Raw genomic sequence first — 24,887 nt, forward strand, 5'->3', positions numbered from 1 at the left:
TATAGTCACTGGCCTGCTTGCAAATAACCCGACTGGCAGAACTGATTAAAGCTTAGGAACTACAGGTTTTCTTCCAGGAGAGCATTCTCAAATACTGAGAACTCTGCAGCTTCAGTGCACAAGAGAGCTTGATGTAGATCTGATGAGGCAGGGATACACAAGGACCCCACTCAAGACCCCGACTTCATACTTGGATTGGCTGAAGAACAGACATCTGAGGAGCAGAGTCACAGAAAGAAGAAAAAGACAAGGCATCCTTTAGCATGCAACTGCCTCTGCTCTGCTGCATTTGGAATGAAAGAAGCTTCTGCTAAAGATACTTCTCCACCCTTCAGGTTAATACACTCTAATAGAACAGGAATTTCCTGGGTAACAACAACCTGATACTTAAACCTGATACTGCTAAACATATTCCCTCATGCAAACCCACAGATACGAGAGGAGGAGACCCAAGGCAGGATGCTCATCTGCAGCCTTGAGAGGAATAGGAGGACAAGCCTCTGTGGGACTGCAGCAGCCAGCTCTGTCTCAGCAGGCCTTCTATTTCAGCCAAGTTCTGCTCTGCAAAGGAACTTTTCTTCTCAGGTTGGGCTAAATACATTCCTTGGCTGTCTCCTCAGGAAGAATTTCTTCAGCATTTACTGTGGCTTTTCAGACGTTATTATAATATGCATCTGAATTGCCTGATGCATGAGCCAACAATAAAACCTTTACAATCAAGAAGCATAAAGAGCTTATTTCAGAGGCTTCTAAAATGCTGTGTGTGGATTAAAAACTGATGCTGCTGCTGCTGAGAGACTGGAAATCTACTTATGCTTCAATGTTGTGACGCAATGCGATTTTAGTGGAAGAATATGAGGACAGAAGAAAATATTAATCATGCTGTGGAAATGAAACAGTAAGCATTTCACAAGTTAACTTTTGCGTGTATTCAGAATATTTTCATTAAAAGTCACAAGCGAGATTTAGCTGTCACAATGGGATACCTCCAGCATTTCCACTTACAGCCTCATCCTATAAATGGTGGGCACAGTTCTAGCTCAGTATACTGGTATTACTTGAAGTCTCTTACAATTTTCTGCTTTCTCCATTACTGTTTAGACTTTCTACCCTGTTATGCTGCTGGCAGGTGTTGTCCTGAGCAGAGCTTCCTTCCTGCAGCTACATCTGTGAGGTGTTTACAAGTTGGCTGCTGTGTATCCTTGGCCTCAAGGCATGCACATCTGAAGCTGCTATTCGAAGGCAGCTCACCCGGTGTGCTCTGCATTAAATACAGTTCTCTTGTTGAGGAGAGCCAGCACTCATCCAGCTCTTGCTTCAGTGCTTGAGTGAGAACCTGCCTCATGAACAGAGACATAGGGCAATTTGCTGGCTAAAATAAACAGCTGGTTTTTGTCCCTGCAGAATGACCATCCCTGTCTCTTCTGTTTGTAGGTTCACACAAAGCTAGCCCACCAGGCCAAGAGCTTGTCACACCAGTCACACTAATGGCCCATCTCGGCTGTCTGTGTACCAAACATGGTATTTGCAGCAGCCTATTTACAGCATACAAGAAGCAAGATGCCGTTTTTCCAACCTCCACCTGTTTCCCTAAACTTCATTACTGACTGTGCCTCAAGGAGTCAGCTCAGTGAGCTAGGGGACATCAAGCAGAAGTCACTGAGGGGGGGTTGCTGGAGCACGTGCCAGTTCCAAGAGCCTTTCCCTCACAGTAATCTTATAACAGCCCTGAAGAAGGATTATCCATGCTATTGCACACCCCTTTACACGCTGTATCCCCTTAGCTTGGACAACTTTTATGAAAGCCTTCATCTCAAGCATATGAAGCCAGAAAAAAAGCACATCCATTGGCAGGATTACACTGAAATATATTCACTCATGGAATGTGCCTGAGAAACTCACATGTGTTAGAAACTTAAGGAAGTAATAATACCTTTGTCCTAAATGCATTCACAATGACAAATTGAGAGGTATTGGAAAAGAACAGCAGCCAAATGATCAGGGAAGTGGCAAGACTGACATATAAGAATTAATTTAGAAGCACTAATAGCTTGGCGAAGCAATGACTGCAAATGACAAATCTTCAAACATTTGAAAGGCTGACATGAATTGTGGGAGAATACTTCTTAAGAATGATACAAAAGATTCAAGTAGGAGCAACATACTTAGTTTTTAAAAAAAGAGAGACTTTGACTAAGTGCTTAGAAGATTCCTGGCAGCAAAAAAAGAACAAGAAAACATTTGTATGACTCAAAACCAGATATTGAGAAAGACTTAGTGTGTCTGTGCACAACAGAGTATTGAATGGTCTGAACTATTTTGCTCTGCTAATGTCAAGGAGGCTGCTAACATTCTTGGCTGAGTGTATTTCAGACACTACACACCTATCTGCATTGTGAGCCCTCAGCCCAGACTGTCAATAAGTAGGCTTCCCATCAAAGAGGATTCAGATGAGCTGAAAAAAAATGCAAGAGAGATAAATACCCAACAGCTTGGACAGGAGCTCATCAGGAGCTGTCTGAAGCACAGTGCAGATGCTTTGGCTCTGGAACTGGACTGACCCTGACATATCTGGTAGGTATGGCCTTAGGGCTCTCTGTCCTTCCTCTTGCAGAAAGGTTGTAACTGAGAACTGCAATAACAAAGAGGGCTGTTAAATGGTTTTTCAGACGTAGAGTAATGCTGTGGCCTTGCTCAGACCAAGAAACATTAACATCTCCTTTTCCTTGTTGGTAAGGATCCTTTGCTGTCTTCTGTGGACTTGTAGCAGTGTTTGTCTCCAAAGAAGAAGCTAACCCCATCCTGATATCCAGCATTACAGAGAGCAAACAGACATTCAGTGCATCCTTTGCAAATGCACTCCAGTTGACTCATCAGTCCTGCCCAGGCCAAAGCACCTGCTTTGTTCAGAGTATTGGGCTGCAGGCACCCTGCACCCCGGGTCCCCCACAGAAGAGCTGATTGACAAGCAGCTGTAGCATATCCCTGAAAAACTGTCCTGCAAAGCACAGCTCATATCTGCTCTGACAGATTATTAGCAGAAATTTGAACTTCAGTCTTTCAAATCCAAGATGAACACCCTAATCACCAGCCATAGCTTCTCCATCAAAGTGATGCATGCACATGTAAACTGCCCAGCAGAACAGAGTGAGAGACTCATGCCACCAAATAAACCAGCAGCTAAGGCTTTTCTTCCAAAGGCTTCTCTGGATCTCTGCTCGGGTTCCTGAATTTCTCTTCCATGATAGCAAAATGCTAATATGACACTGATTCTTCCTTACTAACTTCTCCTCCTTTGGAATGTCCCTGCCTGGGCAAACACAAATACTTACCTTTTGGTTAACCCAGGCACATCAATAGTCCATGCCTGACCACCTGAGGCAGATTTCTTGTGATCTCTTCTTGGTTTCTAACGAGAACATGCAAAACACTAACCTCTTTCAAGCTACAATATAGTTTCAAACACCCTTCACCATGCTGTTTCCATAGCTAGGATGCCAAACAAGAATTTGAAAGGGATTCCCTGCTCTGTTATGGACATTCCACAGATTTACTCCGGACCAGGTCAAAACTGAAATTTCATCAGCATGATACTACATTCACATTCAAAACTGTGATCCTCCAAATTCTTCTTCCAATTCCCATTTACCCTGAGGTGTTTAACACCATCATTATCAGCAATCTAAATGGAAGACCTTCCCATTCCACTACAGTGTGAGCTCCACACTCAGGCAAAGAGAATCTCCAATAAGGATGAAGATCCACAAAGTAGGACTCACCCTGGGGATTGCTAATGGCAGCATTAGCACCTCACAGCCAGGAGTTAAACCTACCCACAGGTGAATCTGAATCCTTAGAAGGAAGTGAAAAAAAGAATGTAAGATTCCCCAGATTTTCTCTTTGTGCAAGGATTGTGTAGAATCAAAAATTATATGTTGTATAGGCATGTAAATTCTCACTCAGTCTCGTTCCCAATCACTGGCCAAAACCAGTTGTGCCAGTCCTGTGAGCCAAGAGCAGATCAGAAAAGAGCAGGGTAGGGCCTGCTTGCACTAAGCAATCCATACTCCATGCTGGCTTTGGTGGCACACATTCAAAATACCTCATAGTGTCCATGAGAGAAATTGACTGCATGCCACTAACAATAGTTTGCTATTGCAAAAGAAAAAAAAAAATCAATATTTGTCTCCAAGCTTCTGAGAAGAGAATCTATTCTGCAGCATAGATAGGGGAAACCCTTTCACAATGTGAACTGAGCTTTTTCCTGGAGAGGTTCCAGGGCCCTTGCCTGGCTGGCAGGGTGCCTAACCAGCTTAGCTTAGAAAAATACGGGAAATACAGATTCCTGCAGCTAACAACCTGTCCTTTTACCCTACAGTGTTTGTCCTGTCTTGGATACAACTCCTCAAATACAGTGCCAATGTCATACAGTGTCTCATCTCTCTGCACTTCATACAGGTAAATGGATACGTGTGCATTTTTGCCATAATTGTATACTCTCTCTCTGCTCTTCCAGCACAGCTACTGAGGAATCGCATTGCAGTGATATCTCCAGATAAGAATTTAAGAGATAAAACAGAAAACAAGGAACCTGATTGCAATGATAAAATGCTGCTGTGCCATGGAGATTCAAACACATCTTCCCTCAAAACCCACTTCTGCTGGTCTGAAGAAGGAAAAAAAATAAAACAGTAAAGCAAGGAACATTTAATTGAGAAGGGAACTGTCTCAAGAAGGGGTAACTGTATAATCTAGCTCAATGCCAAAATAGGTTGTTGGAATAATTATTGTCTGCAAGGCACAAAATTGATACAGAAACACCAATCAGGGAAGTTCAGACAGAAAATTGTCTGAACTAATATATAACCCATGACCCAAGGGCTTCGATGCTGAGTGATTGCAACACTATTTAAAATTACCAAAGATAGTAAACACAAATAGCTTAGGAAATGAGGAAATTTCTTATTGTTGGCATTTACCTATTGGGTGCTGACAAAGTGTTTTAGGGATACTTTTGCTCCCCCCATATGAGGATGCAACAGAATGATTAATATGTGCAGCATGCCACTGTGGCTGGGAACAAATTAAAAAGCTGTGGGAGTGTCTTAATAACTTGGATGTAATGTACTCTGCTTTGGTTTGGGTGGGGGCTACAGGAGATTTGGTTTTTGTTGGTTTTTTTTTCCCCCACCCAAGAATTCCCTCTGTCTTTATTTAATGAGCAGCCCTGGAAGTGCAGCTCCAAATGCCATCCATTTAAAAGCCATCCCTTGCTGAAAGACAGAAATGGCTGTTAGCAGCGCTGTGTGGCAATGAGGCAACAGCATTTGGCACTATGAAGATACTGTTTTGTGTGCAAACCACTTCAGGTTAAAATGCAGGTGTTGGTCCCTTCAAAGGGACAGCCTCTGTGCTTGCTTCTCCCAAGGGTCACACACACCATTGCACAGGGAGAGGCACAAACCTGACAGCGAAGCTTCTTTGGAAAACAATTGGTTGTCCTTTCTTTCTCCTCCTTACCCCCACCTCATAAACAGCACAGCATGTGTTGGACTAGTATTCAGGCTGCCCTAAATATTTCCTTTCTTCTGGGCACAATAGCGATTTTACACTTGTATTAAAGCAAATCTTCTGTGCTAGTCTGCTATATGTCGCATACATCTAGAAACAGATCTGAAATGACCCAAGAGATTCAAACAACTGCTTCTTTCACAGACTTGCATCTTACAGTATCTCCACATCTGAAATGTACCCAGTAAGATCAGGAATTGAAGGAGAAAAGGCAAGATAAGGAAATACTTCAATAATACCAAAGAGGAGAATTTGCCTTATGTAACAAGTTTCTCTGGGAATATTCCTCCCTCTGTCTCCTCCTCACCACCCCCATTAGTATTTATTTCTATAAAAATCCATTAGATACTGCAACTACATCTTGGCTCCTGTTTGCTTCAGAGAAAAGAGAAAGGGTTGTATATTTGTACCCTGGAGTGCAAATGGTGTTGTCTGCCAGATCCCTTGGAGAGCTGCCAAATGTTTCTCCCGCATGCAGAGTGGACATCTAACTGTGGCCAGGCTGATGTAGGAGAAAGATGCAAGCACTGTGATGCCTCACCTAGCTCACAACATCCTCTAATATATAAGACCTCTGCCCTCAGATTAAGCTGCCTCAATAAACTGGCCCTTCTAAGAAGAAAGTATTCTAAGATATCTGGACCCTTCTAGATGCCTAGATAGCTATTGTAGAAAAACAAAGTCTTATTTGGCCTTGGGAGGTCGACCATTGTCAACTTTCTCAATAGCAGATTGCAACTTATATCTGGAGGCGAAGAAGCACACTCCAAGCACACCCCCATTTTGATTACTATCTAAAAGAAGAGCACATGCTCATAATAGGACACTATACACAATTCTTATTCCATACTGACCCAGAAATTCTTCTCAGAGAACCAGAGACCTAAAAAAGTCATCACCCTCTTTCCAGAGTGATCCATAGTGCAGAACAAGGGCAAAACCCCATTCAAATGGTCTCACCTTTGATACAGACACAACTTGCACAAGTGATTAAGGGTATTATACAGCACATGTGGACTTCCCCTGAGCTGCTTTTCTATAAGCTCACTCATGCAAGCTAAGGAATACAAATGGTCATAAAGCCATAAATTAAGCTAATTATCCAGTTAATCCAAGAGAAAAAAAAAAAGATTTCTATTCCTATCTAGCAGGGAAATGATCTGGATACTCTAGCAATGAAAGTCATGCAGGTGATGAATGGATAGGTCTGAGACCATTCAGTTCCCACTCCATATATTTGCCTTCTCCTGAGTTAGATGGATGCATGCAAGAGGTAAACAGATTCATCAAACAAATAAGATCAGAAGCCCAGCCTGATATATTTCATCTTATGTGAAAGTTCCATTTGCTCTATGAAGTACTAGTTCAGTAGCATTTTTGTCATTAATTTTACTGGGATTCCCTTGAACACCACAATAATCTTGTTTAGCTTCTTACTGGAAGAGACCACAAAGGGATAAAATCCCCAAGATAATATAAAACTGGGCATCGTGACCAAAAGACTGCTTGCATGACTGGGAGATCTCAGGAGGGGCTAGTGTCACCAGATGAAGTTCATAAACCAATCTCTCTTTGCATGATTCCTATCAGATCTAGAGGAGAAGTAGCTCATAATCTTTTTGGAGCCAGAACTCTTTCTCTGGCTCCTATTTACAAAGTGTCTTTGTGAAATAGGATGGAATCCCAGTTCATGGCTGAGACTAATTGTTGGTATCACAAATGAATCATCAACAGCAGGACCAGGCAAACACCAGCATATTGTAAGCAGGAGAGTATTACCTCCTTCCACAGGAGAACATGGAGAAAACTTCACAAGCAAACAGGACATATTTGCTCATGCACCACATCTGCAAACGTAAATACACTCTGTATGCGCACAACAAAGCCTTAGAGAACAGCAGTGTTTTAACCCTCTGCTTTTCATCAGGTGGCTGGCTAGCAATATGCAAACACGTCCAAGACTGTGCACAAATCCAACAATTTCACATATGCTATTTTAGTAATCAAGCCTAGAAACAAGCCCAGTATTGCACCAAAGGTGCAGCACTGCAGATTGGTCCTTGGCAAAATTCCTTATAGGAACAATTTTCTCCTAATCCTCCTCTTCCAGAACATGGTGACTGAAACAAGTGCACTGCTGAATCCCTAGGAATGCCTTTGCTTTCTGTGGCAATAATCAGTCCACTCAGAAGACAGCCCCCTTTAGCATGTAAACTACAGAAGATGCAAATTTTTTAACTCTCAACTTACTTTATCCTCCAAAGTGCGTTTGTAAGTGGTAAACAACAAGAGTAAACACTCAGCTTGGTTTGCTACCCTGCAGCAGCAATGTCCAGGTAACCAAGTATGAGAACAATGCTGGACAGAGGAAAATAGCCAGCAATGCATGTTTTTTCCTCTCTCTTTGTAAAAAAAGACCACCTACTCTGACACGAGCTTCATTTCTCCTTTGTGTAATTGTGTAGCCGTGGTTTCTCCCTCACTTGAACACTAATACCATGGGGTTTGTGCACCCATGTTTGCAAATACCTTCTTTGCTTTCCCTTCCAGCTCAGTCCTAGCAAGGCACATGCTCCTCATCTGTTTGATCAGATGGCACTACAGAATGGATGTGAGCAAGACCAGCCTGGTGCTGAATTGCTACGCTGGTGCCAGTCCTAAAGAAAAACACTCATGAGAGAAAGAATGCCAGCTAGATTCAGCAGAGAGATGGGATGGAGAATAACGTGATTCATGTCGCAAGTGAGCCTTTGGAAGATGCTTCAAGTAATCAGTCTTGAGTTTTAAAGCCTTAAGAATAGCCAAGATTTTGGAAGCATTCAGATGCTCTGTTTCTTCGGCATGTGGAACTGCTTGGTATTGTGGCACTCAAATCTCAGTCAAGTGCAGTCACGATAAAGATTTAGACGTCATGAACACACAGCTTAGGGATGGGAGAACCTGAGTGTCCAGCAGAGAGCGCTGCATGCAGCACTCTTACTGATCATTCCTCACTCAAATTGACACAGGACCCTGTCCTTTCAGGAGTAGATGAAAACATTTTCACTTTTAGCTTCTAGACAGACCTAAAAAATAGAAGGATGGCCTCTCCAGTAACATTTATTTCTTCAATCCTTCCTCAGAAGGTCAGAAGAGGAGTCTTTAGGGCCAAGTGATAGCAAAGCTGTAAAAGGAGACCTCAAACCTGACACCCACGGCTCCAGAAAAAATTAATTCAATCTTTCCATCAGAGTTTTCTTATTTCAACCAAAAGAAAACTGGTGAGATTCCCATGCAGGAACCTCCCACTTTTATTTCCCAGAGGAAGTAGGAGGAGGAAATCAGAAGAGGACTTAGCTTTTCACCGCGAAGTAATACACCTGCAAGCTACCAGCAAGGGCTGTTGATATAAAAGGTTACATTTACTCAGGAAAAGTGAATGGAAGAAAGAGCTGTGGAGGCTTGGTAAAGAAGCAGAGGTCAAGCTCAGAGAAGCCCCAGAGCTAAAATTGTGTGAATGTGTTAGAAGGAGGTGTCATATATGCTTGTGCTGCTCCATCTCCCAATTGTGGCCACAAGCAGGCATTGAGGGAAGGATAATGAAATTGCATTAGATGGATCCTTGGTCTGAAACAGTCTGGCCATTCTTATGTTTGTGTGCTCTTTTCTGTGAATAACAATAAAAATATGGAAAGGAAATCTTGAAAATACAAGGAGGGGAAGTGTTTCAAAGATGGGCTTTCACCTGTCTGAAAGACTGGGCAAGGCTTGTGAACCTGTGGGAGAGAATCTGCCTCACATTTTGGTAGTCAGAATACAATTTAAGCAAAGTTTTGAGATTACACTGTAATTGCCCAATTAGCTCTTGCGTGCAAAAGGGATTCTCTTCTATTTAATCATATCCAGCAGGGCAGAAATCCAAAGCTTTCTGCCCACTGTGGATTTGCTCTTCCAATTCATTAGGATTAATTTCTTCACCACCCACACAATTCTCTGAATCGCTTCCTCCCCTCCTGCCCCACTGCCACCTGTCAAAGTTATAAAGATGATTGGTGCTCCTTAAAAGCAGCATGAAACATCTTTATCCATCTATTTACTGGCAGATGCTTTCTCCCCCCCTGCTCCTTTACTAGACTAGTTCTTTCCAAAAGCCTGCAGCCTGTCAAGCTGTCCCCAGAGCACATATGTGCATGCAGTGCTTAACCATATCACCTCCTGTAACCCCTGTGTTCTTATCCCCCCAAAATCCTAGGTAGCATTTTATTTTGTCCAGTACCAAGCCCAACAAGAATATTTTCAAATCTATTAGCCGTCAAATTGAATTATACCCTGCGTAAACAGGTCAGCATAAAGACTTCAGGCTGGTCTAGAGCAATTGTTTTTATTTCTAAAGCCGAGGACAAATTTTGATGGATTAACATGTATGTAATCCTGTTGTCAAGTCATTGGGCAGAACTGGGAGTGACTGTTTCTCCCTTACCTCCTCCTATCTCAGTCCAAAGCTTATACAGAGCCACAGGGGGAAAGGGGAGCACTAATTGTTCATGCTCTGGCTCATTTACCCCTGTTTACCAAGTGGCACCTTTTCAGAGAGCTTCTTGAATTGTATTACCAGAGATGCTCGGTAAATTAATCGGTTTGGAAAGAACTATCTCTGATCCTGTTAGCATCACAGCACAACATTGAAAGAAAACTCCCAGGATTTAAATGGGAAATAACAATAACAACAGGCCCACACTTTCATTTTGAAAAGACTGAGTGCTTGAAGAGTGCTTCTGACCCACAGTTCCCTTCAGTGCAGGAAGCTATCTGAAGTCCATCAAAGCAGAGCACAGGTAAACTGGGAAGCTGCAGTAAAACACTTTGCTTTGAAATATCTATCACAGTCCTTAAAAAGAAATCAGACCATTTTCAGCAGCTACATCTGGAGAAGAATAAGATTAGTCTCACAATCTAACTTCACATCAAAATCCAAGGGACTGCACAACAAGTTGCCTAATCACAGAGTCACAGAATATCTCGAACTGGAGGGAACCCATAAGGATCATGAAGTTCAACTCCTTGCTTCTCTCAGGACTATTTAAAACTGAACTACAGTGACTGAAAATGTTGTCCAGATGCTCCTTGAACCATGCAAGACTGGTGTTGTGACCACTTCCCTGAGGAGCCTCTTCCAATGGCCAATCACCCTCTCAGTGAAAAACTTTGTCCTAATGTCCAGTCTGAACTTCCCCTGACACAACTTCATTACTTCATTCCCTTCCTCATGTCCTATCATCAGACAAGCCAGCCTCTCTGCAAGTTAGTGCCTCAGCTGGAGATTGGGAATAACAGCCTTTTCCTTCTCCAGGGAAATAATGGAAAGTACCCTGGAGAAGACTAAGAAAGGATCATGCCCTGGAGTGGAAAAGCCTAAGCAGATCCCTTGGGTATCCTGTTCCACCCACTGCAACAGCAACACAGCAGGGGCATACATTTACTTTAAATTGTCAAGTACCATCAGCAAGGTCCAGAGCATAGAACTGCTCAGGAGGAGCTAATGTATCCTGTCACAAAGCACAGCACACAGCCCTCTCATGCTGCATTGTTTTCTTACCCACCTCTTCTGCATCCTCCATCCCTTGAACAACATCCACCACGCAGCAACCTGCGTGATTGCAATTCGCACACCATCATCTTGATTTGCCTGGGCTTTCCTGACAGAACTAAATGAATAGCAAATTGAGCTCTGTTTTTCCCTCCCCCACTTTCCCATTGCTTTTGTACATGCTGAAGTAAGAAGCTTCCTCTGACTCAGATTTCAGCTGTCACAGATTTCAGCAGTTTTCTCCCAGGAAGTCTGGATGCTAATGACAGGAATAGCAGCTGTCTCTAAATACTTCATCTGCTGTCTGTGGTCAGAGGGCAGTAAAGGCCAAGACCAGCAGCAGTTGTGGTGGGTGAGTGCTTCAGAAAATCCCCCATCCTCACCAGGCAGGCTCTGGTAAGAAGGGATTGGGACCACCACCCCTGATTGACAGGAAGGCCAGGAACGGTTGCCAGGGCGGGCAGGAGGGATGGAGCAGGAGGGCATATGCTCACCCAGACACAGGTCAGGGAGCCAGCAGGATGCAGGGCTGCTGCCCTCAGCTCACCACCCAGAAATCCTGCTGCTGCCTCCCATCCCTATGGGAATCATTCCCACCCAGGCAGCTACATCCCAGGTGCCAAAAAGCAATCAGAGTTTCAAACACCTGAGCATCCCATTAATAGGGTATCTTAGAGGTGAGATGACTCAAGACAAAGAGATTGAAGTGGCTTGCTAGAAATGCAGTTGAGATGGGAACTAGGACTAAAGTTGGGGTATTTCTCTTTCTCAACATCCAGTGCTTTACTCAAAATGAAGGTTTGGTTGTTCTCGGCCAGAGTCCAAGGACATGCTTTGTTGCCAGCATGAAACAATCTGTTTAGAGCTTTTTGATTCCCACATGTTCAAAGCGCTTGTACTTTCCACAAAACATTGTGGTGTCATTGAACACAATGTTATGTTGGAATTGAAAGGAGGAAAAAAAATCACCATCTATTATTACATGTAAATAAGAGTCGGTCTTCTACATAGTATCTTAGAAAAGAATGAAGAGTGAGTTTGACCCTTGCTGTGCTGACTATTGATACTCTATCACCAATTTACTCAGACAAAAAAGCTATCAGATCCACTAAAATTTCTTTCACTCTGCATGAAGGCATCCTGGGATAGAAGGAAGGGCAGAGGAGGACACAGAGATACCTGAGGAGCTAATGATATCCTAGGGATCCTAAAGGGCACAATTTAAGCTAGGTGTATCCTCCTGTCTTAATGGGTTCACTTACCTGCAACATCCGAGGCTTCCCACAGTAGGATTTTAAATGGTAGCAGGAAAGTGGAATATTGCCTCAACCAGAAATGAAGAGCTGGTGCCATTCCATTTCCACTAGAATTGTCCCAGCTAGAAGGAGTTGGGTGTCAGGTTCTCATGTCTGAATATTCCCAATAGTAAGAAGTGCCTTGAGACGAGTTCAGTGATTTTCTTCTTTCATACCTGTTCTTTTGTCTGTCTCTTCTTAGTCTCTCTTTTAGAATAGCACAGAAGCTGAATCAGAGCACAGCTAAGTCCTAGAGCTCCATACAACCTCAAGTGTCTCTCTGATTTTAAGCAATGGCAAGCAGCAGTATACCACAGAGAGGCACAACAGCCAGCCAACAGTCACAGAAAATTAGTTGTGCCACCCAGAATTTACCAGCAGGTATCTTTCAGAGAGCTAAATATTGAGGTATGTTCCTAGTAGGTATGTGTTCATAATGGGCAATATACCTATAGCTGCAGTAGCCTTACAGTTCCCATCCCATGCAATGGTACAGCACCAGTTCTGTTGCCAGACCCATGAAAGAAGCTTAACTTGCTTGCTCTTGCGTTTTCCCAGTTCGCACATTTGCTGCAAATGACCTAGTACCAGGTCATCTGGTGTGGGCTCAGATGAGACAACTATCACTTCTGGGTGCTCAAGTTCTTTGACAGAACAACAGCTTCACAATAATGAGTAGCAGAACACTAAAACTTTCTGACAACTGATCAAACAGCTCTCCATGCTTCATGGGCAGTTCAGATGCTTGACACGAGGGATATCGTGATGATTAATAATTAACTGGCTGGAGAGACTGAGAGCTCAAGGACAGATGCTTCCCATCTGCAATATCCTGGAGCTGAGGCTGCACTTTTCAGGAGGGAGGGAGGGGAGCTGGTAGGGTGACAAGGTTGGTGTGCCCCTGGAAGACAGCAGCCTTTTCAAGATACTTTGCTAGTATCTTCCAACACAGAAGAAGGTACTATCCTGCACTTCTCCAGACGGCTTTCACTCTCCCAGACACCAGGGGACCAGGGCAGCAATGATCCCTGCCAGTTCCTGCTGTCAGCTCACCTAAATGAGATGCATCATTAGAAGCTGCATTCATGTATTTAATAGGCTTGAACACCAGCTTTAATGAGACACCTCTGAAATCTCAGGAGAGGTAACAGACAGTTAGAAATATGCTTCAAAGTCCTCTGGGTATGAGAGGTAAAATCCAAGTTCAGAGGTACCAAGTACAGGATTTTTAAGTACCTGATGTGTTAGAGACTATTAAATTGTTCTTCACACTAGCTTTAGAATTTCATCTGCATAAATTTCTTTGATCCACAAATGGCTTTAACCGCATTAAAATTAGTCAGAAGAGCAGCTGCAATAGGCACCGAACTGTGCATCCCAGAGTAATTACACGTTACAAAGGGAATCCTTGAAGCATTTCAATAACATGCCATATTACAAACAGCATTTGAAAAGCCACAGATGGACGTGTGAGCTGTAGAATGTCACCTTTACTCCAGCTTGCTTCCTGCTTCCTTGCCTTTCTCTCAAGAGTAGAGGGTGCTTCAAAGAGTATTGAAAAAGTTTTAGTTGATCCCATGCAGTTAAAAACTGAAAAACAGATGTGTACAAAACAATCTATTCCTCCCCATGCCCATTCTTTTTTACCTCCAAATTCAGCTCCCTGGTGACATGTTCCTTCCTATGAGCTCTGCCTGAATAAAAGGGACAGAAGAGTACATGCTCAGCAGTCAGGGGGATGTATAACCAATCTAATTAACACAGTGGTGGGATGAGCTCCTGTCTGTCCTCCCTTGCCCCCAGGGGTGTCCTGCCTGTTTGCCAAGGCCTCTGGCTACCATGATGTAGAGCATCTCCCTGTCAGCAGCACTCTGCCCAGGGGAGGAGACAGAATTTGACCCAGACAATAAAAACAATTGAAATTTTTACGGATCCATATGGTTTGCATTTTTTTTCAACCTTCCAGAGGCTTTTGCTCTGCACAAGTCACAGCTCTTGTTTATGAGACACATAAGAGAAAAAAAAGACTTTATAGTATTTCCTTTCTTCTGGTCTCAAGAACACCTGAGCTTGAACTGGACCCATTTAATTTGCTCCTGTTTCTCCTTGGCTTACACTGCAATTCATCCATTCTGTTTCAATTCACTACAATTCCTCAATGCCCTGTTCCCCAGTATTCTTGCAATAGCCAGCACACAAGGCACAGTGCTCCAGCAATAGAAAATGGGTCCAAAGAATTGCCAAAGAGAAGATAGCCAGCTGTCTTGGATAACAAGCAGCCATAAAAATTAGAGTGAATAAAAGTACAGCAAATGGTACTGCAATCAAGAACAATGAATGTTAGAGCTGGAGACAGATGGTGGGCGGATTTCAGCTTGGGACATAAGTTTTTAGCTTTGGCCTCCACAGATTTGGAAACCTTCAGCACTGTCTTCCCCCTTTCCACAATGTCTCCATCAAAGGGTTGCTCTAAAGGTGTACTAGCCCTTGAATTCTTAGTGCTGGGACAGACTCAGAAAAAAAGCTCCACAAGTAACTGAATCTGCAGGCTAGGCAGATAGATAAAGAAGAAAGGGCAGAAAAGATCCTCTCAGCACAACAAAGCCCAACATCTGTCTAAAAATGCCCTGATTGAAAACAAACCAGTAGAATGAGGGAAAAGCAAGGTTAACCTCTTAATTCTCAGGAGGAGCAAGTGCTTTCTGCTTGTACCTAGTAACCAGGAGCCCACACATTTGTCCAGGAGGGTACAAAACAACTTTCTAACAACCTCAGCCTGGCAGAAGGAATTTGACTCTCCACCTGCCTCAGAGAGAAGCAGCCTGGCTGATCTATCATAGCATATCTGGAGTCCAGCTTTCTCATTCCTTTGCAGTGAAACAGTTTTAGAACCTTATAAAGTAGGGAGTAAATTCCTTTCATATAAAATACATGCTCAGTGGGCCATAGAACAAGTGTGAGTAGCCCAATAGCTTGGCTCCAGCCTGGACAACCTCCCAGAACAGCTAGGATTCAGTGAAAATATGCATTCTTTTGCTATGTAAGCATTTCAAACAATACAGAAATATTTTCACACAAGAGACACAGAACAAGCAAATCCAGAGTTTCCTGTTGTCTGCTCCTCTGGCAGACCTGTGTGAAGAGGCAGTTGTATTTGAGACCCCCAGGGATTTTAACCTGGTCTCTGTCACCCAAAATATATCAGCACACTAATGGTAGAAGCCAAATGCAGAACTAGTACTGTTACTGCCCCAGCACATAAGCAGCACTCATAACGAAACCTCAGGGCGTGTCATGCCATCTCAAATGCCCTGAAATAGTCAAGACATCTCTTCAAAGTTGATAGCTATGAAAGAGGATCAATGAGGGAAAATACCTCAACCTTTCCTGAGAGAAATCCAGAGGTCAGCCAAATATCCTAAAATATCCTTTTATAGCAACGCTTCGCTAGGTAGAGCCTTTTGTTTTCTAGATAAGAAAGAAACAAAGCCCTGCCTGAAAATACCCACAACCTAGGCCCCTTCTTATGGAACTAGAGCAGATAGCTGAGGCTCTTGACCCAGGTGCTGCCAAAAGTAGAGATTAATGACAGAGGTAATGATTTATCAGATTAATCCCATGGTTAACCTCTTGCTCCTCTCTTTCTGTCACTTCTCATATTCACCAGGCTAGTCCAGAGCTGGGGAAGATGACAAATACAGGGCAATTATAAATTCATCCACTCCAAGTAATCCCAAACAGAGCAAGACACACAGATGAGGCAAGAACAGATGTCTAGGAGAACATTGTGTACCTAGGGAAAGCTAACCTATGGCAAAGCCTGTAATTCACTCTGGAAGGCTACATTGGGCTCCTCATACACTCCAAACCTCAAGGCAGCAATCAGCATCTAGGAAGCTTATTTTCTTGCATCAGGATCCAGTATAAGTCACTCACTAGCAGATATTGAAGAGAACAACAAAGGGGTTGATAGTCCCTTATGGGTTTAAGTATGACCATATGGAAAGCAAAGTAACAGATCTAAGGTTGACGGTTCAGCAAACCATGCAATCAACAGAGCTTACATTGTGCCTGGTCCTCCCTTTCCCAGAGATGTGGATCTATCAGGAATCACACGGCATTCAACTCATATGTTGACATGCACGATGAAGGCACTAAACAGGCTGAAATACTTTCAGCATTTCTAGCACCAGACACTTGCTTCTGGAGATCAGCATTCCCACCTATCAGAGATCATTTATTTCTCTCAGATTTTCTTCTTCCCTTATCATTGCTTTTCCAGACATTTAAAGATTAATTGTTTAAAAATTAAGTTACCAATTAAAATAATTTTCCAATCTTAGGATGCAGCCTCATATTTTCCTCTGAGGTAAGAAGCCTCACAGATTCACATGCTGACAGATAAAGCTCTGAATGAGGAGCTTTCTCTGCTCTGAATGTTTCATACTCAAAAAATATCCACTGTTTGCCTAGAACAGTAGCAATTTTTTTTTCTTTCCTAACAGTTTGAGTTCACTTTTTAGAGAAAGAGTCATTAGACTTGAGAATTTTGGTTTTTTTTTCTTCCCCAGCACAAATATAGATTTTTTTTTTCCTATTGATTGGTCTCTGCCCCCCCCCCCCCCACCCCCCAAGCTCCAGCTACGTCATCTTGGCAGGAACAAGAGGGACTGAAACAAACAGAGATTTAGAATAAGGGCAGCTCAGGTCACTAACATAGCTTTCAACCCTAAGACACCCATTTAAATTCAGTTCATTGCACTAATGCACAACCATATACCTGCTGATCACCACACTTGGAAATGGATCTGACAGCTGTTCCAACTTAGTAGCTCACTAATGCTCAGCTCTCCCCTGCAGAAGCTCCCACTGCATGTATGACTTAGTCCCTGTGGGCTGCCTGAGTAGGAAGCTGGATGACCAGCTGAGCCATGACACCAGAGCAGCTCAACCTATACACTAGGGATGAGGTACAAGAGCCAGAAGGGTTTCCTTTCCTACTGCTAGCATAAAATTATTAGTTAGGAGAATGACAGTCTCCAGTACTGTCAACACATCAGCTTTCATCAATAGTAGGAAGGGTTTGTTTGGTTTGGGGGCTTCTTTGTTTGTTTTAAGGAATAATAGCCAAGTAAAATTAGGAACCTTGGCAGCCTAGTGAGCCAGAAGCTAAATCTTGCTGACAGAGTGTCACATTCTAAAAGGAATCTGCCTTTCTGTAAGGGGAAAGCCCAAAAAGCACCAGAGAAAAATCACTGGAAACCAACTTCCATATGGTATTAAGAGGAAACAATCATTTCTCTCAGAGCTGCTCAGAGCCAGGCCAGGGGAGTGGGACTTTTCCTGTAGACGGGGTTAAAGAACAGCTTTAACAGTAACAGCAAAAGTTAACTCTGGATCTTCCCTACCTAGAGCTGACCTTACTTTAAGCCCCTGGGCTTACACGTGAAATCCTGCACAGGAGTCTCCTGGCCCCACAAGAGTTCAGGCTGCCTTGAAATGCTTTAGAGACACCAAGTCAGACTGTCACCTGCAGGAAACAACTCAAGAGCACTGATGTGGGAACTGTGGGCTAATGACTGGATCCATGAGGCATTTGCTCCAGAAACAGAGTTCACACCTTATTTGACACTGTTTTTACCCTTTCCCAGGTTCTCCTTAGGTTTCTTACATTTGCTGATGTAAAGGGCAGTATGTTGTGGAGCAGTTTTCCTAAGGCAAGCAGGGCTAGCAGAAGTGACAATTCCCATGTTGCCCTGGATGAGTCAGTTCAAGTCAGTCCACTGGGCAGCAGAGCACTGGCTCAGTGAGTTTGCTGATGGGATAAATGCTGGGGCTGGAGAGAGCAATGCCCTGTATGCAGTCAAGAGACAGCTCTTTAGGCACCTCATGCATAAGCATACAGTAGCCAGTGACAGGGCTGCAGTGCTGGAGAAGATCTGCAGTAACACGGACAGGTAGCCAGCTTGTCACCCTGACAACATCCAAACACACTGCTCCCCTGATGGATAGCACATCTCCAGGCTGTTGCTAAGACAACAAAAATTCACTTATTATACATAAATGGGCACACTTCATTGCTGGACTTATTAACTTGGGCCATGCCACTTCCTTTTTTTCTCCTTTATTTATTTAAATCAGATGACATATTTGGATTCCTTCTTTTTGAAGGAAAGAACTCAGCTGCAGCTCAGTGTAATAGTTTTTTTAATCTTTTCTTCCTTCAATTGATTTCCTCTCTCCAAAGACACAAGAGGGGAGAGATGTCTATTAACATTTTGTCATCTTCTCACAGGCTTGAAGCAAGCACTGACTACAACCCAGTGCTCAGCATCACCAAGCTGCTTTTCTTGTCCCTCTGCTCCTGCATTCAAGCAGGGCAAGGGAGCAATCCCACTCTACTACCCTGCCTGAGGTCAGCCTGTTGTCACTCAAATTAAATTGATGCAGTCTAGGAGGAAAAGAGAAGCAGAAACAAATCCTAGTTTTCCTCATCTGCACAGACTGCCAGGCTGCTCAGCCTGATTTATTTGAAACCCCTAATGTACTGCCATCAAATTTGCCATAACACCTTTTTTAAAAAAAAAAATTATTTTTTTTTTCAAAGTCAAGAGCATTTGCACTGGGAGTTGTTTTATCCAAGAAAACTGAAGCAGTCTGGACACAGCTCTTAGATCTTGGGCTTAGGACTCTGCTGCTATCCAGTGAGAGAGCAGCTTTTTCTGCTCTCCTCCCTCATTCTCAGCAGTGGTCTATTTAGGTCTCTGACCTTTAACCAAGAGCCTTCCCAGAGTTTTTGGGCCTATAACAAAGTATCATAGTATGACAAGAGTGATTATGAACCCTGAACCTATTATGCAGCATATGCATAGTTGAATAATCTAAACACAGTCCTACCAAACAAACCCAACCAAACCAAACAAAAAACCAGCACAGAAGGCCAACTCGAAGTTCCAGGAAGGTGCATAAAACAAGCACCTGAGGGCTGCCTGATCCCTCACACTACCACCTTTGAGCAGCACTATGTCTGGCTACTAGAAGAAAAGAGCATTTTGCACTCCTGTGGGATATGCTGTAGCACTGTGGGGAACCCATTTCCAGGCCCCTGTTAGCTCACCATTCTGCTTTGTTATCCAGGACCCTATGCTTGATGTGATTTGAAGACAGAAGAATTCATAAAAAACTGAGTAAATGAAGAGTGATAATGAAGTGATAGAGTAAAATGCTAAACACAAAATCTTTACGCTTTTGTGTTTAGCTTTACGCTTACCTCCACAACAAGCCTGTGAAGAAGATGAAAACACCCCAGATTTTTCCTAGGCATTTCTTATTCATAGAAGAGGGTATTCTTACAAGTTTTGTGACTGGTCACAGAACAAATAAGAATAGGGTACACCTGCCATGCCCTTCCAAGAACATGGCAAACCTTTGAGTGAACAGTGTGTTTTGGAGAACTGAAATGATTCAGATTTGACTAATAATTTTGACCAAAAATGACTCGCAAATATCTGAAGAAAAATCAAAGCTTTTAATTATACTTTTATACATATTAGGAGTTGCCAAAATTTAATTAAAATCTCCCGAAGGCAATATTTTGCTTTTTGTTCTCTATTTGTTAAATACAAAAAATAAATGTGTGGTCAATATATGAAGGAGCGAAAAAAAATCCTAGTGACTGTCCAATACTTAATCTTTCAAGACCACAGATTCTACTATTGACTTAGCTGTGAAATTTCTTGTGTAATGAACAGAATGATTGCTCTATCAACTTACTTGACAAAAAATTCCCCTTACTCTCCATGTGGCTTCCTGGAATACCAAATAGAGTCAGGTGATGCTGTGCTTCTCCACACACAGCAGCTCACAAACAACTAACAACAAGTGCAGAGATGGGGCCACCACCTGCACTAGGATTTTTCACTCTAACTGAGCTAAGAGCATCTGAGACTTTCACCTACAGTAAGCAAAAACTGTTCACATTTTTGAGTAACTAGACTTATTCTCTCCTCCAGAGAGATAATATGCTCCATGATCTAGTCAGTGCTTCAAAACAATCACTTCACAGCATGAAATCCTTTGCTTGCAATCCTGTTACTGTTTCTATTATAGACTCAAAGACTCCTTATGTACTGAAGACAAAGGCACAAAGCATCTTACTTTCTTCAGTCCATCTACAGTGACCTGAATGGTATTTCCCTCTCCAAAGAGAATGACAAGTATTGTCAGTGGAATCAATGGAAAAACTGTGGGACAAGTCTGAGTAAGAGAGCCCCCCTCTCATTCAAACAGACACCCTACAACACTGCTCCCTGCTGACCAGGGCCTTCATTCTCCTCTGCAGCACTTCTCAGGGACTCGTTTTCCCCAGCAGAAGGAGTAAGCAAAAATGCCAGTAGATCAAAATAGTTTTGTATGTTATCAACTGCAAAGACAGGGGAAATTCAGGACAACCTCAGCTGTAATAAAAGAGAAACAATAGTGATATGAATATCTTCGCCTCTAATATAATAGCATGAACGTGCTATGCAATAAGCTGAAAATACGAGAGCCCCCAAACTTGAATCTCTTCCAAGTAAACTATTTTTAGTCAAATATGTTTAGCTTGTTAAAGATTTAAACCCAGGAAATGATTGCAGTTACTCTTCTGCCTGATTGAAGTAGGCAACATTTATTAATGTACAGTAACTGAATAAACTATTCCAATTTAAGCCACAAAAACTTAAAGTGATGAGGGAACAGGCTAATATTCTGACTAAAAAAAGTCAACCCTGTGTCTGTGGTCTAAGTAAGATCTGTTCCATGATAAACAGCTTATTGAGGCAGACTGGAGGGAAGAGAGCTGCAAGTTATGAAAGGAAATTTGATTTGTCCCTCTGAAGGCAAAGTGGTAACTGACTAATCTGAGCAAACTCTGTCACAGATTTTATAGACCTAGTTATTTCTTGCAGGTCTCCAACCAGCAGATGGCTTAGATTAAGGCCATGCAAGAGCTGAATTCAGACTGGCAAAGAGATTCATCAGTGACCAAACCCATGATCCATGTTGTTATTCTGTGTTCACACTTACACATTAAATCAGAGTTCAGTATCCTGCACATCTACTCTTTAAATTGTCCTAATTGGCAGGAAAGTCAACCTGCCCTGTCTGTTTTGCAAGTGTCCAGGTACAAGCTCTTTGGCATGAGATAGGGTATAACCACCCTGTGTGCTGAGGGTGAAGAAAGGTTGCTTTTGATTACAATATTCAGAACACTGGGAATACCCAGTGATTTTTGCTCCATTACTTCATGCTGAAGAAAATAAGCCTACAAATAGATCTACCTGCTTCAGCAATTTGTGCAAAACACCTCATTAAATAGCAGCACTTTTTTTCCTAAAGAAGCCTGCTTCATATCCAATGGGTTAAAGGATAAATGGCTATAATCTTTGAATACACAAGACTACACAGAGTGGATATTCATAGCTGCACAAAGCCCATAATTGAACTTCTGCCCCAGGGATAAGTTTTCCTGCAGTGTAAGTGCTTCCAGTTGCCATACAGGGGTCATATTCTTTGTCAGGAAAGCAGAACCTCAAATCCAGTTAATTGTTGTTCCCAGCTGTCTTGTTGTTGTTGGGTTTTTTCCACTGAGGCTAGTTTTCCAACAGTCATTCAAGCAAATGTGCTCATTTCCCAGTTCCCCCGCAATTCCCCACCACAGTGTAACAAAGTGCAGATTTTGCATGGCTACATTCCAGACTTCATGGTGTTCAAATCATAGCAGCAATGGAAAAAGCATGTAGCTGCAATAGTCATAAGGTAGGACTTGAACTACAGGTGGCTCAGTGGTAGTCAGATGCTGTATGAAAATAGATTGGTTTCTGTGTACAGACTGGTTAACCCATGGAGTTAGTACTTACACATGAAGATTTCCATGGTTTGCTAAGCAGCAAAAATTACTCAGTCTGAAGTAAATTGGTGACCTCAATTCTGTTCACTGTGTCTGGGTGTCCATCTCAGAACACAGTGACCATGAACAGCAAGCTCCTTCTGCCTTAGTTACTTAAGGCTTCATCTTTGGTGTCAATCAATCAAACATAAAAAGGTAAAGACCATATCCATCCAGTATTTAGATCTCTTCAGCTCAATGGTGAAACATTCACTGGTTTGGGATGGATCAACAGGGGCTGAGAGAGGAAAGCTTAGGCCATAGTCTGCTGCAGAACAAACTGAAAAAATTGCAAGGAAGTCAGTGGATATTATAAAAGGACAACACAACTCCTTTATTTTCCTCAAAGGATTAATGATAAACTCTTGCATGTGCATTTGCAACGTGAGTCCCCTGTTATCAGGCACTAGTACCACCTATTTGGGTTACCAAACCTGTTGGTTGAAGAACTTCTTCAGCGAGTTCACAGTTCTGATTGCTAAACAACTGACCAATAAACACTCAAGACTAAAGTCTTGGGAAGGATTTTACACCAACTTGCTCAATTTGACCAATAATAGTTCTGGAAGGGGCAGTTTCAGTCCACCGTACTTGTGCTTTTTGGACTGCTCACCAATGCAGATGCAGTCCTACCTAAATAACCTTTTACCACTCACTCTTCCCTCAGAAAACAACCCACCTGCTTTAGTTCACAAAAGATCCCTTGATTCTTGTGATAAAAAGACATTTGACTTTTACAGCAACCCACTCCTAATCTCTTTGGTGTCTGTTCTCTGGATTTCCCCAGCAGAAAAACCCACACTGTTCTGTGGGCTTCCTGGTAAAAGTTGTCACTGCCTGGCAAATGTATGCTGTAATCTTAAAGGTCTGGAGCTGGATATTTAGAGCTCAGTCAGCACCTGGGACTCGTAAGGCCATATTTTCCCCAGAAAGTTTAATAAATTTGTGGAAGACCTGAAAACTACTTTTTAAAAATCATTAGCTGGTAATCAAAAAACAAAGGTAAAATACATAATCATAATCATAAAATCATAAAAATACATAATCATCCTCATGTGAACATGATTCTCCCAAGCTTCTGTCAGACTAGCAAGCAAATAGGCTATGCCAAGCCGCCTTCTCTTTGGGGATTTGTGCCAAGATTTGGACCTTCTGATTTGCTAGCACAGAAAACACCCACTCATATTCCCCCTTGCAAGAAGAGGTCAAGGAAAACCACTTGCTACCCTGTGAACTTTCAGGAAATATTGCTGAGCAGCATGCCCCTTTCTGTGCTGAAACTTCACCAGACAATTTCTGACTCTTGTTACTGCAACTAACCTTCAGAGAACTACGATCTTATGCATATGAGGAATTGATCCAGATTATCAGAAATTATGTTCTTACTTGCAACTCTACAGCTGTTTTTCCTCCTTAGATGAAACCTTGACCCCAACTCCACAGCCTGGTAATGCTTGTTCACTTAAAATTAAAGGAAAATTATCTCTAACACATATAGAGGTGATCACATTTTCTTCCTTAAGGCACTGGAAATTAAAAAGTCCTCTCCTCACACCCAGCGCTGCTCCTGAAAAATACTGTAGAAAATCTGGCACAATACCTGTAAACTGGACAAATATGCTAAACACAAAAAAGAAAAAAAAAAAGGCAGGGTCAGCATCATCTCTGACATGAGAGGATGATAGGCTTGGATGAGGAGTTTGGGCCAGGGAAGAGAGGGAGGGGGAAGGAATCAGTCTCTTGGGGATCTGTGCTTGGCTCCTCTTTGTACAGTGCCTGCTCTCCAAGCATGAACTCCCACCCAGCCCCACTGCCCCCCAGTCAGTAGCATTTCAGACTCACCATGTCATAAACATTCAGAATCACCGGTTCATTTGCCATCGTTGATTGCAGTGGAAGCTGGATTAAAACCTTTCAGTCCCTGCCAGATGTGTGTTGATGCCCCCAGGGTATGCTTTTACCCTGAGCCAAATAGAAAAAAATGCCTCATCCTACAGTCGCAGAAGGAAGGAGGAAAGGAGGGAATTCTCACGGCTGGGTGTGTGTGTGTAAAGTTGGTTGCAGGGAGGCAGGAAGGCCTGGATTGGGTTTGCTGGTTGTATAGGGTTTATTTTAGCCCTCCACGCCGTGACAGATCTAAGGTTTCTTTTTAACTCTGTAGTGCACCTCGGGGTCTGTAGACTGATACACCACTGTAACCAGGCATCGTCCGAGCTCTTAAATCCCGATCCACAGAAGACAGATTCTGAGCCCAAATACAAGCCCTCTTCTGGCGCCGTGAGCAAGGTGGGTGGTAGTGCGTGCGGGGAGATTTCTCGGCAGAGCTGAGTGCCGCCACCGCGGCGGGTTGCCAGCAGTACGCAGGAACCCGGGGCACCAAGGCACGGAGCGGGGTTGGAGCGGACCCCGAGCTTTCTCCCTCCCTCCCGCCGGCGGAGCCCGGAGACACCCCGGGCTCTGTCCGCGGTGCTGGGGCCGGTCCGCCCGGAGCCGGGATCTGTCCGCGGTGCTGGGGCCGGTCCGCCCG

The 24,887-nt window shown here is 43.1% G+C and overlaps 1 protein-coding gene across 1 annotated transcript in view; it reads right to left on the reverse strand.

Annotated features, from left to right (window-relative positions):
* LOC311155123 (deubiquitinase DESI2-like) overlaps positions 1-24,241 on the reverse strand; it is a gene marked incomplete at both ends in the record, with an annotated part of 50,142 nt that extends 25,901 nt beyond the window's left edge. The window contains one exon of the mRNA XM_084208042.1: positions 24,203-24,241. Within this exon, the coding sequence (XP_084064168.1) occupies positions 24,203-24,241 (39 nt within the window). The remainder of the gene's footprint in view (positions 1-24,202) is intronic.
* Positions 24,242-24,887: the final 646 nt, after the last annotated feature.

This window comes from Fringilla coelebs, assembly GCF_963513975.1.
Source record: "Fringilla coelebs genome assembly, chromosome: 6".
Lineage (NCBI taxonomy): Eukaryota > Metazoa > Chordata > Aves > Passeriformes > Fringillidae > Fringilla > Fringilla coelebs.